Source organism: Amblyomma maculatum, chromosome 1 (assembly GCF_055883805.1).
Source record: "Amblyomma maculatum isolate TAMU_Amacu chromosome 1, ASM5588380v1, whole genome shotgun sequence".
In the NCBI taxonomy this organism is placed as follows: Eukaryota; Metazoa; Arthropoda; class Arachnida; order Ixodida; family Ixodidae; genus Amblyomma; species Amblyomma maculatum.
In genome coordinates this window covers 227,917,422-227,932,731 of record NC_139344.1, presented here as the reverse complement: position 1 = coordinate 227,932,731, position 15,310 = coordinate 227,917,422, and the positions used below count along the sequence as shown (strand labels likewise).

The 15,310-nt window shown below is 45.4% G+C and overlaps 1 protein-coding gene across 1 annotated transcript in view; it reads left to right on the top strand.

Annotated features, from left to right (window-relative positions):
* The window catches only part of LOC146205838 (synaptogenesis protein syg-2-like), a 439,404-nt gene extending 430,975 nt beyond the window's left edge, over positions 1-8,429 (top strand). The window contains exons 11-12 of the mRNA XM_084586959.1: positions 1,208-1,296; positions 6,986-8,429. Coding sequence (XP_084443085.1) covers positions 1,208-1,296; positions 6,986-7,173 — 277 coding nt within the window. The 3' untranslated portion in view covers positions 7,174-8,429. The remainder of the gene's footprint in view (positions 1-1,207; positions 1,297-6,985) is intronic.
* The last annotated feature ends 6,881 nt before the right edge of the window (positions 8,430-15,310 follow it).

Here is a 15,310-nt window from a genome sequence, read left to right as displayed (position 1 = left end):
TCGAATGACAGCGCACTACTCAACAGATCGATCGACCTTTAAAAGACCGACCCATACATCCGCCTCTTTATGAAGGTATAAGGCAAGGGATACTTGAGACAGCTCGCAAGGACTGATTATTCGGAGAAAAAAAAAATTAGAACACGTTTATGCGCAAGAAGCAGGACAGAAGTTCCATCCGCTCCTATCAGTGCGCGTCCTCCACACCACTCACCGGACGCTGTTGTCGACCGTGGGAGAAGGAGCTGCTAGATTTGCGCAATAATCCTCGGATTTTCTGGCTGCTTCTTCTCATTCCATTTATTTGTAGTTTTATTTATTTTTTTATCTTACTTTATCGGTCCCTTTGCTCATGGGGAGAAACGGCGCACAGCCGAACTGCGCAACGATGATGAACCGCCAGTTGAATACTCTACTTTTTGCCCATCCTCTCTAGCGCTCACGTAATGTGCCTCCAGCGCACCGGCCGCTTTGGCTCGTGCATGCAACTAATGAGACTTTTTTTGCATGCAACAAATTGGTTCGTAGTTAGTTCTCGGCCTCGATGCCAATGCAAGTTGGGTTTTTGTTTGTTACGTTTTCTTAAGGAATTGATGACTTTGATGACTTTGCACAAGTCTTTTAGCTTATCCTGAAAAAGTAGAGAGCGCCCGAACGTTAACCTGACCTTCCACCGCAAAAGCATCGGCGTTTAACATACCACCGCTATTTTTCGTTTTCTGTACGCTTATTGCCTGTTTTTATTACTCCATAGAGGTCGTGGTTGGTATGAAGGCCGCAAACGCCTTTATACGGTATTCAGCAGAAAACAGCGGGACTCGGTGAAAGTTTCAGCCTCCTGACAACGTTAAGGATTGCGGTTCCACAACGGTCTCAATTCGAAGCGTAAATTTGCATCTCCACTGCGTTTTGTTGTGTTAGTATCTTTGTCACATGTGGATTCATAGAGACTCTACAGCTTAGATGTTTATTGAGTGACATGTCAAGCATCATCTACAGCCTTCCGGCTCTTTTAATTTTTTTGTTCCTTTTTTCGAAAAAAATTGATGCATGGTTAGAGTGGACCAACTTTCTCTTAGTCATTGGATTCTCTTCCATTCTACTTCATACGGCGGTAGTGTTTAAAGCCTTGTAAAGAAAGTTACTATTTAGATACTTAAAACGTTCCGTTAACTCGTATGTGCTTCTCTTTTGGGGACGCTCGCAGATGCCTTGCAACAATCGACAGAAACGCAACAGTACGTAAAGAAGCCTACGATGCTGCGGAAGAGGAAGTTTCAGTACTAGACATTAAAGGTTAGTAGAACTTATATTGCTATTCTCTTTTTCTAGGAACGCAAAATTGCTTTCACAGTAGCTCTTTTGTTCGACATTATCTTCGTGTGTTTACCATGCTTGCAGCCCCCCCCACCCCCTCCTACTTTGCGGAGCTTAACTGATAATAATTTCATGCCGGGTGGTATGGGTTTGCGCAGGCCCGTAGTAGGCCTGTTTTACGAATGAATTAGCAGCTTGTTTTCAGTCTATTATTATTGCTGACAATTAAGGTAGCTTTTTTTTTCGTTTGGAAAGTACACTACCTTCATGCACCTATCGCGCTCTCAATGTCTGTCAGAGCACGGCTGTCATTACATGGCCATGCAATCAACTGGCGAACGCCTCAATTTTTTGTTGCTGTCTGTTTATTTAAAATAAGCTAATCATAATTTAATTAATCTAATTGATAAATATATAATTAATTTAAGCTCTAATAATTTGTACTTTCATATATAGCTCCAATAACGCACAATATTTGTTAGTTTGTGATGAATGATCAAATCGCATAATTTGAAAGCACAAACTTTTCCTTCGTCTCGTCTCGGTAGCCAACAACAACAAAAAAAAAATGAACTTGGAGTTTGGTACCAAACCGACGAGCCATTAACGCTCTTAGACCGCTGGTTAAACATCGTACGGTAGGGCTGAGCCTTAAGCCTTAAAATTTACTTGGAAAAATGTGGACAAATTGGCACCTTCCATTGTGAGGGCACAACAAGGAGCCGGTTTTTAACACAGACTCCCTATAGTTAAAGCACATTGCGACCTAATTCTGTTAGGCTCTCTTCGCCTGCTTGATCACCTTACCTTTAGGAGCGGTTAAAATAAACACACTTGTCATTGCGGAGAAAATAAATGTGGGAAAGAGCACCACGTTGCTGAACTATAAGATTGCCAATAGTGGTTGTTTTGTTGCCTAAAACGGAGGTTCGATTAGATTGATAGCTTAAGACACTCTGTGCCATCGAGTGGCACACATACCGTGTCACTCAATGGGACCTACGGCCCAAAATTATAAACGTTGCGATTTAAAAAAAAAAATAGAAAAAGTTGCACTTACAGGAATTGAACAGATGTTTTATTCACGCAGTGCTCAGGTCCAAGTAGTAGAATTTCATTGCACCAAGCGTGGTAAATCATCAGCGGCCAATTCTTCCATGATTGGCGCAATGCTGGACACCAAAATTTGTCATTCAATGTGGTGACACTGAAGAGTCGCGCATGTAGGGGACAGTTGAAAGTGCATGCATCATAGTGCAGCTAGTAGAGAGCGCGTAGCGAGACACATTGACACAGAAAGTACGCATCCACTGGCGAGTCGCGACAGAGCAAGTTGGCTAAACCGACGTTGCAGAACTAGAGACGGCTAGAAATCAACAGGGAAGAAGCGGTTTGATTTCCGGGGGGCATGAGTGCTTGAAGGCGAAATGATAGCGCCAAAAGTTTGACGCTGTGGCGGAGTTTTGCCATTTACAAGAAGGTCGAGTACACTGCCATAGAATTTATGTACTTCAAGCCCCCAGTATACGAGAAAACCAAAGAGACCGCGCAGACGCTTTAGAGTTTGGAAATGTTCTAGGCATCTTCCTCCTAATAGTGATAATGGTAAAATGATACGAGAATACTTTACAAAAAAGAGAAAGTGCAGAATTTTCTTTTCGGGAGAGAAGAAAATGGCATAAGTGATTAGAAGCGCCACTCTAATTAGCCAGGCGAGAGCTGTCACCAGTTCGATATACGCAGGTGATCACAACGCAACGTTGTATCACTACGCTACGAGTGCAGTAGTACATAGAAAGAATCGGGCAGGCTTCCTTTCTGTTACGATTATTTTTTAATAATAAAACGAAAGCTTGTAACCTCAAGCAGGCATCTTCATCGAAAGCCAACAGTGTATATTAAGGCTAGTGTGACTCATCTCGCGCGAGGCTGCTTGCGGAAATAACGATCAGCTGGGCAGCTGCGTGCACAAAGTAGGGTGTACTGGTAGCTCAGCGGTTCGTAACGATATTCCCTTGATGAGCGTTTGACGCTGCCCAGGGAAGTGAATCTTAATATTTCCCTATCATTGTGATGTACAGTCTCCTTCTGTGCTTTTTAATTACTCTCTCCACGTAAGCGCTTTATTAACAGCTTCTAATAAAAGCCGTTGTTTGCTCCTCATCCGAAGGGATTACCGACCGCCATTCTAAGTCCGTGTGTTGTTTCATGGAGTTTTCAAATCATTGTCTACCTTGGTTGCCAAATCTACCGGATGTTTTTTGTTTGTTTGTTTGATTTATTCTTTTTTTAAATGTGCAAGACTTTAGTTTATAGGTAACTGGCTTTAGATTTATTTAATTCCTGGAGCTGTTATTGCTGGCTATGCAGCGGACACCAGGCCAGCTACTTCAATTAATTTGCTACTTAACTAGATTTGTTAGCTCTTTAACATTAACTTTAGAAGGTATGTTGCATAGAAAAATTGTAGCTCGTCCTCTATATAGTTCAGCCTTGAGAAAAGATTCCTTTAAAGGTTCCCACAAATGTCGCCCTGATAGGCAGTTTCACACACTAGCACAGCGCCTGTGACGTAGATCGCTCCACGCAGAGATTTCGCCACTATCCTGGCATCACGTGAGAGGCAGACGGACATGCGGCTGTTCATCGACAATTTCGCTTCGAAAGCGGCGACCGCGGCCTCGAATATTGCCGCCGCGTAGCACACAATGCGCTCAGCCATTGCGCTCGCTCTCTGGCCTCAAAGCGCGCTTGGCCGAGCTATCTACGCTGGACGCGTTCGCTGGCTCTTTGTTACTGCGTAATTTCGCCTATCAGTGCGACATTATTGGGTCTTGTAATGCGCGCTATATTTTTCTTTTTTAGAAAATCTTATTTCGTGCGGCTATGTAAGCGTAGCGCAGCTTACATAACCGGTGATCATCTGAGTACTCACCTACTAAGTGATTTGAACTGGTCTCATGCTCTAATATAATCCTACGTACGTTGGGCGCGATGAACATATCTATTATTCTAGTTTAATAATCATGTAGTGCGTGAGCGTGTGGTATTCTTGTATAATAATTAGGTAGTGTGTGCGCGTGTGTTGTATTCTAATGTAAAAATGATGTAGTGTGTGAGCGTGTGTGGTATCCTAATATAATAATGATAAAGTGTGATGCTGAAATTTTGTTTTTGCTAATGCCTTGCCTGCTATATCTCTCCTCTTTTAGTCATTTGTTTCGTTGTTATTGTGCAAATGTGTGAAACCCCCTGTTATGGTCTTGTATGTAGGACCATGCACAGTATTTATAGATGAATGAATGAATGAATGAATGAATGAATGAATGAATGAATGAATGAATGAATGAATGAATGAATGAATGAATGAATGAATGAATGAATGAATGAATGAATGAATGAAAATACTATTTCGAGGATGAGCTCCAACTCTGCAAATGCAACGTAACCCCCCTCCCCCCCCCCCACACACACATCTAAAATTCACCAAATTAACTAACTAATTTAGTTCATCAGCGAACTAATCGAAACCTTCTGGGTCTTCCCTGTTGCCTATCGTGGCCCCCATTAACCCCAGGGCTGAAATTAATCTAAGGTTCGTTACCCTTTTTTTTTTAATATTTGGACCTTCTACTAAAAACTTTAACACTCGGTATGTCACGGACGTCCCCGGCACACGCAGTGTAATCGGCGTTCTCTAAAGACGAGGTGTTATTGAAAGCAAAGGGGAAATTATTTTGTTCTACACTAATGGCGCTTCAAAATAAGAGAGAGTCTTTGGTCACATTCGCTGGCACTGTGAACTGAAAACTCACAACTGCAAAAAAAAAAAAAAAAATAAGCAGTGGGAGGATGGGGCCAGATGCACATAACATGCAACACGGCTCCTCATCTTTCGCACGTCTAGATCAATTTCTTAGGTGCGTATAGTTATCACTTGGTAAATCTCAGATTGCCCAATGGCTGATGTGCCCCCTCTTAAACTTTTTCCTATCTGCTGTGCATTCATGCTTATCGCATCTTGTCCTTTCTTCGGTGTTGGTGACGAAGTACTCATAGCTCTTCTGCGCTCTTAGGCCTCGCCTTTTTTTTTTCCTTACCTCTTGCGTTTACTGGAGAGAGACCAGGAATAAATTTAGTTCACACCCCAATATACTGCATATTGGTTCATCGTGTTCGTCAAGGGTATGGTCGAAGGTTTTTTTCTTATATCTAATTTCAGTATTAAGGACTGAAAAGTATTGATAGGTTGAGATTGGTAAGAGGAGCTGATGGAATGCTTTCGTTTCAAATCAAATTTATATTTGTCGTTCCTTAAACAGCACACAAAATATGCAACACCCACCGGCCCTGCGACCAGAGATTAGCAATAGGGGTCTATTATATTGCCAAGTGAGCACAAGTAATAAAACGAAATAAAACTGACAAAATCAAGTCTCTAATGAATACATACTGACACCAACACAAAATTATAACAACTGTGCATATTAATGTCAAGAAACGCGAGTGTCCACTGAAAAACCGACCTGCAAGGAGAAAACAAAACAAAAGAAAAGAGAAACAGAACAATGTTGAACTGGCTCGTTGTATATGCTCGTGCCAAAACGGACTGAAAAAAAAAAAAAAAAAAAGCACATTGATCTAGGAAAATAGAGAAAGCCAAACTTATATACAACACTTTGGTGCGAAAGAGTGGAGGGGTAGCCTTAAGTTTGCAAGCCGAGCCAACGTTTCGACAAGGGGACTCGTCTTCGTCTGGGCGAAACGTTGGTTCGACTTGCGAACTGAAGCTACCCCTCAACCCTTGTTCAGTGCTCTTCCATACTTTGTAGCCATCTTCTTCCTCTCATTTTATTTTGGTGCAAAGTAATTCATAGAACCCTATGAACTTGTTTACGTGCGAAATATAATCCCCCCAGTGAACAAAACTGTAGCACTTCTTGTAGCTACATTTCATTCAACGACCGACCTTAACTGAAAGCTCTCTCGCTTGCCCTGCCTCAAGTTGGGCGCGTGGGCCGCCGCCGCCGTCGATGCTTCGTCCGAGATAATCCGTGGTACCTGCAACGAAACAACACACGAGTGCACAGAATCAAGTATCGGCTCGGACCAAAATTATACGACAGCTATGTACAGGCGCGACAAGCATCCCCATGGAATTGTCTTGCGAAGCATAATATCAGGGGAACGAATAGAACACGCAAGCCACCGTTATGTGCTCTAGGACGGAAGCATTTCTAGGCCCATGGTGAAAATCTCGCGTCCGCGAGACTTGTCCGCGAGATGTGTGCGCGAGATTCCGTGAGATTCGACGGTATGTGTCCAGCAGACGTCGCAACAGGTTCTGACGTCAACACAGTTTCCCGTTCGGCTAGTTACGCCTAGCATTTATAAAAACTCCGTAAGCCACGTGTAAGTCAGTTCAGCCTCGCATGTCGAGGAGAGGAGTCCCAAGGTGCCGATGTCGTCGACAACGAAGCCAAGGAAAAAAAAAAATATAAATGAAATTATAACTAGTACACAAACACGCAATATTTCCCGTGAAAATTATCACAGTTTTATGCCAACAATCATTCCCATCCTTTTAACAGGTACCATGACTCTGTTGTCTGCTCGCGCCTACCGGAATCCGGGCAAATGTGTAACAACCAATATGTGTGTATTGCAGGCCTACCAACTGCAACGAGCGCTCCTTTCGGCGCCAGCCTCGACGAAGGAGTGTCGTACGTTCGTGAGACTGCGTCGATCGCCGGACGTCTGCCCTGCCACACGAACGACATGTACTACACGCTGCCGCAGCTCCACAGCCGCCACAATGGCATACGACTGCAGACCTTCTCGCGCGAGGTGATGTGAATGTGCAGTGAGAGGTCGCCACCGCCAGACTATGCTGCGCGGAGGGCCGTCGACTGTCGCTCGGATTTTAGCACCTGATGGTCACTGGAGTCGGCATATCCCGAACAAGTGCTACGCGCAGGCACACGAACGAGGAGTGCACGCGTCACTGAGACGCCGTCAATGACAGATTGCTCATGTTAGGCCCCACACTTATTCTGCACGTGTGCTCTTTGCAAGCACCCCTGGTTGCCGCGTCACGAACAAATGCGTTTTCTGACGTGTGCGCTGTACGGACAGCTCAACACAGCCGCAAGGCGGCTGACATCCCGCCGAACGGTGGGATAGCGCAGCTGATAGTTCAAGATGAAAGGTTCCGAGCCGCCCGGATGTATCTCATTACAGCAGCGTACCCTCGGCGGGGCAGTGTGCACTGAGGGGGAAAGTTATCTGAGGACCGATGAGAGGGACAAGGTGGCGTTATACTGTGAATTTGTTCTGTTTGCTTTGCTGCGCCGTATAGCTATGCGTGTTTGTGTTTGTCTGCGTTGTTTCACTGCTGTGTGGCGCCAGCGCCAATCAAGTTGCGGTATTTCGTTAACCGGAAGGCTGGCTTCAAAAGGTTTCACCTACGCAGCCTTTTGTAGCCACCAGACGGTGCAGCCGCTATAGGTCCACGCGCGAAGCTCATCATAGTATAGCTGTTATTAGAATGGGATCGACCACTGGAATATTGTAATCAACTATATTTTATGTATGATAGTACGTCTGTGATGTTGAGTGCGTGACGAGAGCGTATACGGTACTTGCTATGACTTGTAGCATATGCCGTTCTATTGGATTTCCTAGCGTACACCAGCATCCCTGTCACTTTAGTGCTTCGTGGTAGTTATAGAATGTCGTGTTATTTGTGGCTATATGCGGCTTTTCTTAGCAGCGAGTTGCGCTGTTTCCAAACGCGGCGAAGAAATATACCCATGTGTGTGCGCCAGCGCCTCGGGTGTTTTAAGACAGCTAAAGAGTTACGTAGAATGGAAAAGAAACGCGTTGCGAAACGGTGAAACAGTATTTTCGCTTTATCGTTTTTGTCCTGGCAGCCCATCAAGCGCCTGCGATATTTTATGACTCGTGGAGCCCTGCGTCAAGCCTTAAGTTTTACGATCGCAAATCCGCCGTGCGAAGCAACTCGAGCACGTTTGACGTCCATTAGGGCGTAGCTCGAAGCAAGCGCATTGTCTTGCGTGGTCTCCTGTGGAGAGGGTGCCATCTTCAGGCGACAGAACGTAGTACCTTCCACGGTGGGATACGAATTGGGGAAGGGGAGGGGGGGGGGGGGGGGTGACGCCGTTTTTGGACGCATACGTAAAAAGGAAGTGCCTAGCAGATTTAGCGAGGACAACGTTCGAGGTACTAACGCCATCACTATACAAACGCGAAATTGGAAATTGAAGTGGACTAGACAGGGGATGACAGTTGCGGACGACTATCTACCACCGCTGAAAGCTGTCTGCGCGTGTATGGTTCCAGGAAGTCTATTTATAAATATTCTACGCTCATGATTGGCATCACGCTGCATTTAGGGCATGTAAGCCAAAACGCCCTCTCGTTTGACACTTCCTCCTGGGTAAGACACCGACTCCAATTCTTGCCAAAGCGTCGCAACTCAGGCCTCGGTGTCAGCGTGTAAACGTCCCCATTTCCAGGTAAGGAGATCGCTGGCTAAATAGGTTTGTCCAGACAGTTCCTTTTCTTTACTCGTCACAGCGTTAGTTTGTTTCAGTCTGCTGACAGATTGGCGCTGACTTGCTTCTGTGACGTAAGTGCGTCCATCTACCGCGGCCCTCTTAGTGTGACTATTGCTCATAAGGATTCCCCCGTTCACAATGAGAAAATGACCACTTTTCTGTCTCCACGTTACGGTCAAAAGCGAATAAGTTCATGTGACTTACCTTGAGAGGATAGCATCTTAATGGGCAACGTCCCTGTGCTCAGCTATATCTTTATTTCTTCAGCGTTCTTATAACTCACTACCAGAAAAAAAAAAAAAAATCTTTCCGTTTTTCTTGACTGCGATAGCTCCACATAGGGACACTCTCGCGGGGGCAAAAACGGCGTCGTACTCGTAATTTGGTATCTTGAAAGTAATGCTTTTACTGGCTGTCCTGTTGTAGTGGTACACAGGCGGCTGTACAGGTTTTAGATCGTCGGTCGGGAAGTAGGTACCGTTGCAGGGAGTTTGATTCAGCTATCGCTGTTAACCCTTGGTCATTTGGAAAGCGAGAAGTAAGGGAACTTCCTATTATATTATTTTTTTCGACCAGCAGGTAATTGTACATAAATAGGTCCGTGTATATGTTCCTCCTATTGTATCTCTTGGCTACTCATGCAGATACGATCGCAGAAGAAAAACCGTCGGGAAGAGGGGAAAGGCGTTACGTCGTTACTAGCCAAGATCATTCTACTCTGTGAAAAGAGAAAAAAATCGTAGTGACGAAATGTAAACGCTTAGGAATATGTACGGAAAGGAGAATGGAGGGGAGCGTTGAAGGGAGAGTACTTTCTTAAAATACCTGTGTACATAAGTATTCAACGTTCGTTCGTGACCGTGACGAAGTTTTAAGACGAACTGAGGGCATTTTATGTGCTTAAAGAGTACGTGTCTTCAATTGCCTGCCGCCTTTTCAATCACGTAGAAATGCAGCGAAAATTTTCGTACAAGACGTAAAGAATTAGGTTAAGTAGCAGTAAAGCGCCGTGTCAGGCATCACTGAAGTTGTGTGGAAGCAACTGTGACATAGAAAAACAAGCCAAGGCTGTCGGAAACTACAGCGATTCTGGATGGGTTATCACACACAATCATCCCTGGTTTCTATGCCGTCTATTCTAACACGTTTTTCATATTAAGCGAAACGGAAAGACGTCCGTGTGTTGTGCGATGTCAGCGCACGCTAAAGATCCCCAGGTGGTCGAAATTACTTCTTAGCCCTCCACTACGGTTCCTCTTTCTCTCTTTCCACTTTCACTCCCACCATATTCCTTTTCTTTACGGCGTGGTTCAGGTGTCCACAGAACAAGTGTGACAGATACTGCGCCTTTCCTTTCCTGTGAACCAATTATTTATTATTATTATTTGTAACCTTCCTAGGCTGTGAATCGATGTCACTCTGGCTAGCAATTTTATTTATTTATTTCGAAACTTGAGGCTCTAAATTTTAGAGAGGATAACTCGTGTAAAACCGTGGTATGGTATAACCTCGTTTTATGGTTAAACGAACAGATTCTGCGAACTCTGCGGGGAGCACGTTAAACTAGGTGGCCAGAATAACGTTGCTGTAAAGTTTGGATACACATGCATTGGAAACGTGCCCGTTTTTCCGGGTTTTCATGTGCGTCGGATGACCAAGGCTTTCCCCCTCTCTTAGAAAATTATAATTTGCAGCCATTGCGATTCGGCTGAGGGGCAGAAGACAATCCCGACTGCGCTTGGTTCCGTCGTATTACCTGATTTTCTTAAAGGACTGTCTCCATTCATCTTGGAGTAACCCGAGGCTGCGAGAAGTATGCCCCTGTTATGGATCCCTGCTATGACGGGCTGCTGTCACTGTGCTCAATTTCCGAACAGTGTTTCAACACTCTCCGGATTGGTGCCTCTTGCAGTTTTGGCAGCCTACCAGCGAAAGGTGATGAATTCTGCGAATGGCAGAGGGCAAAATAGAAACAAAATGTGTACTTTTCTCTTTCCTCGTTTTGTACGAAAAAGCGTTCCCCTCCTGAGCAAGGCGACAAGCTTTACCCGCGAGAATACTTTTCGTTTGGTTGCCTGCTTCTCTCTTCCCATTTGTGCGATTTCCTTATCTTTTTTTTTTTTTCTAGTGGCTGTTGTCAGTGCGTCATGAGGCGCTGCTCGCACTTATTTGCGCATCAGTAGACTCTCCAAAAATGCACCGTTCATTCTTTCGGCACGCGTCTCTGTTCCACGGGGACCTCTGGTGACTAGCGACGATATGACGCTTCGGACGGGAGAGGCAGCCGCCAAAGGTGGAGCGCACTGTGTTGGCGCGCATGCACTGGGGCCGCCGCCGTCTAATGGTTGCAAGGAAGGAGACGGGAGGGAGAAGGAAGACCAAGGCAAGGTGCGGCCCATCTTCTCATGACTTCCCCCACTCCCCCTCCCTCACCCAACAGCGCGCGTACCCGGTGCGCGCGCCGCGGGCAAAAGTTCCCTCTTCCGTGGCCGGCGAGCACCGCATCGGAGGAGGAACGGCCGCCCCGGTGATATCGAGCCGCGCTCCGGTAGAGGGCTGTTCCTAACGACTTTCGCGACGGAGCATCGCGAAAAGATAGAGCACACCGCCATCTGCTGAACTCCCGCCAGCAGATGGCGGTGCCCGCCGCCGTTCGTGCTGCCGCGCAACCCGTTTGAATGGAAACAGAGCGAGGCTCTCATTGTCGTCCGTAGGAGAAGGGGGCTAGAGGGGCTTGTGCGAAGGGGGAGGGTCGTTCTGCCCCCGGGCCATCGCCGCCACCCAGATTATTGGGAGCAAAGACATGCACTGGCGCCATCTGCCGCTAACGCCGCATTTGACTTAGTACCTTTGTAGGTGCTGCACACGTCTGCTCCGGTGCGATAACTATAATGCTTCACATTCTCTAGTAGATGCATGCAAACAAGCTGTTTGCAATAACTGTTGCGTCGCTTTGAGCACAGAGAAACAATTCTCTCGGCCTTACTGTTCCCTTGTTCGGGCTTAAATTTCTGACTAGAGGGGCATTTAAAGGTAATTTTGTTTTATATTATGTTTGGTGGGGTATTTTTTTTATGTATTAAGTAATAATAGCGTAATCATCATCATCATCATCTGATGCGACGGCGGAAAAAAATTTCGCAAAGTTGCATTGGTAGCGCCATCGCGTTTTCGGAGGAATGAAGGTTCAATTACGAAAGCTGCACTACAAATAACTCACACCTGAAATGAGCGCCAGATGGCGCTGCCAGTACAGACGGGCTGGGCATCTTTCGAAGCATGGGAAGCTAGGAGTAAAGTATTATATGCGGAACGTCTGAAAAAACGGACAGTATTAGATGGGCAGCTAAAGTAATTGAATACCTGTACCTAAAAAACGTTGACTTAAAATGAAAAAGAACTAGGAAACTAACCACAAAGTATGTAGAGCACAAGGACGGAGAGATAAAGAGCGTTAAACAACAGATAAAAACACAGAAGGTAAACATTGGATATATCCTGTGGAAAAGAAGCAGAATGTAAAAGTATATCTAAACTGGCGAAAGCAGATCAGGAGGGAATCATTCTATGATAACTCAAGAAGCAGTGCCCTACTTTTTGAAGCTAGATTTGAGTGACTTGGAACACGCAACTACAAAAACAAATTTAACCAAGAAGGTGGCACATGTGCAGTGCGCGGTAAATCCGAAGAAACAATTGAATATCTCATACTGGAATGTGATGGCATCCTTCTGGATGTCGATGCGGGCGCCGTCACCTTTCCTGAGGCCCTGGAGTTTTAGAGACTCCGCTGGTCGGTTGAGTGAATCTGCGGTGCAAGTTATCAAAAAACGATAGGAAGATTGGTGGATGAAAAGCAGAAATACGACATAAGGTTAGAAGGATAGAAATAAAATAAAAAAGTAGTAACTGAAATGACGAAGTAGTTGACGGATTAATAACAGCACTCAAGATCTAATGGACAAAAAAAAAACAAGAAAACAAAACTCCAGCATGTTGGCAACTGTCACCAGCCCGCTTCAAAGGGGACGCTTTTATATTCTGTCCATCCATGCATGCATCAGCTTGTTCTTTTGGCATACGGTCGCATCAGACGATAATTATTTATTGATTACTTCTTATCACAACACTCAAGTGCCCTACGCAAACAAAATATTGACGAAAAATTACTAAATGCCACCTCTCCGTGAAAAGTAGTTCCGAAGGAGTGAACGGTTAGATGGGGAAAGTTTTGCACTGGGTCGTACAAACTGCTGCAGTTCTCTGAGCACTGATCTGCTTAATTTTGAGCCTCGTGCTATTTTGCTGCTGTTGTTGCTAAGATCTTCAAATGCGTCGGTCCCGAGAGCGGAGCGATCGCTCGGTGCGGTCATAAGTGCAGGGCGAATAATCTTGCAATTTGCACTAGGCTGAAGCAAGAGGCCGGAACCATGGAGGCAAATTTGGATGCCGAGTCGCCAAGCACGGAAAGGCGGATTACGCAGAAAATATATAAGTATCCGTTTTGATGTTCTTCGCACATAACAAGCAGACATAGACACTCTTTTTTTTTTTTTTTAAGCCCGTCCAGTCGCACATTGTTGTATCTGCTTAAATAGAAAAACAATTACTATTCCGTTCGTTCCCGCAACATCACTGTTCCTCACTAATAAATAAGGGTTGTTCAAAATTAATGTGGCGATATATTAGTGAGCGGGGCCCCTTTTTGCGTGCGCTAGCGTGCAGAGTAGAATGTTTCTGGGATAGTCGGTGCGATTACATTTGGACGCAGCAATGTGTCGTGTTCGTCCTCGTCTCAATGTTCAAGCTGGCCCATGCAAACACACTCACATGAAACGTGGTAGTGTTCTAGCAAACTTTGAGAATCGGCGCATCAGCCCTGTTTATGACAAGTACAGGTATTCCCTAATCCTCCTCCATCAACACGAATTATTAGGTCATATCTGCCATGATATTCTACCATCATGATAACGGACAAAAAAAAATAATTATAGGGTCTCTTAGATGTCTCTTAAGAGGAGAATGGCGAAAGCCTACCATTCCTATCCTATAATTTGCCTCCCATCGTTAGCCTCTTGTCGGCGTTCGTTGCAGTGCTACATATAATTAAAATTCGTTTACAGCAAAGGAAAGGCGCAGTATCTGTCGCACTTTCTCCGACAAGTTTACATTTGGACGGTACATCATCGCTCCTGTCGCGTGGCGTTCCTTGGCGCGCTTTCAAGTGTGGCATTGCAGATGGCAGGGACGCATCCCTCCTCGGCCAATCAGAACGCCGCAAAAGCGGGACACACTTTGTCCACGACAGCATGAGCCTTTAAAGACTTTCGCCTTAAAAAATCACTATTAATGGATTGACGCGGCAGAATATGCGTTAGTATTGGCGTTCTCGCCCCGGACGGAGGAGCCAGTGGCGGGTGCAGACGTCACCACTGAGAACGTTACTAGGCCAACGCGCCCAGCAGCCTACGTCACGACTAAGGAATGCGCCGTGAAGAATCAACAAATAGAGTTGCGAGCGCATATCTGTGCCCCCTCGCCACCTGACTCATACCTGCGGGCAGATTCATTTGTTTACCCTTCGTCGCTCATCCGTCAGCTGTGACGCTTACTGCTAGGACAGAGGGTGGTGCACCGCCCTTGTTAAGCTCTCGGTGGTCAAGGCTCAGACCGTGAGAGTGGTTGGCTGGATTCGGTATGGCAACCACTGTGTGACACGCCTGCCATCCTCTTTTCGTCCTTCTCCAACATTCTTTCTGCCTACACTATCCTTTGCGAATGGAGTGGAGGATGTAATGTACTTCTCTACGCTTTCACACTAGCGAACCGAGGCTTCAGAGAGCCTTATTTTTCCAGCATGAGGATTTGAGGCTAACGTATTAAAAGAAAGCTGCGTCATAGAAAGCCTGCAGTGCTTTTCGCAAGTTATGTTTGATCGTTTCCCTCTATGAAAATAATACGATATTGCATCAAGTTATTCTTTTTTTTTCTTTCGATCGCACACTGAAAAATATGCCAAAAAAGATTTCCACAGAAGTCAATACCAGCTTGAGATCACAATCTTTTACAGGCTACAGATGACTAAGAGCACAAGAAAGCTCAATGTCTAACAATAAATAAAATTTTCGAATTGAACAGTTTGGCCTTCCAGAGGCAGTCCATATCAAGTGTGGCCACGTGACTCCTCATACTGCGTCACACGATCAGCAATGCCAGCTCCTCCAGAAATGGATCGGGCGTCTGTTACATCATACGCGTTTACCAATGTTTTTTTTTTTTTTTTTAATCAAAATGTGTGCCAATGCATTACTAAACAGTAACGAAGCGAACTGCAGCGAAAGAAGGAACGTCGGTGCGCTGTCGACAGGGGTCACTGGGAACCGCTACAAGAGCCACTCGAGTTACGATATGCC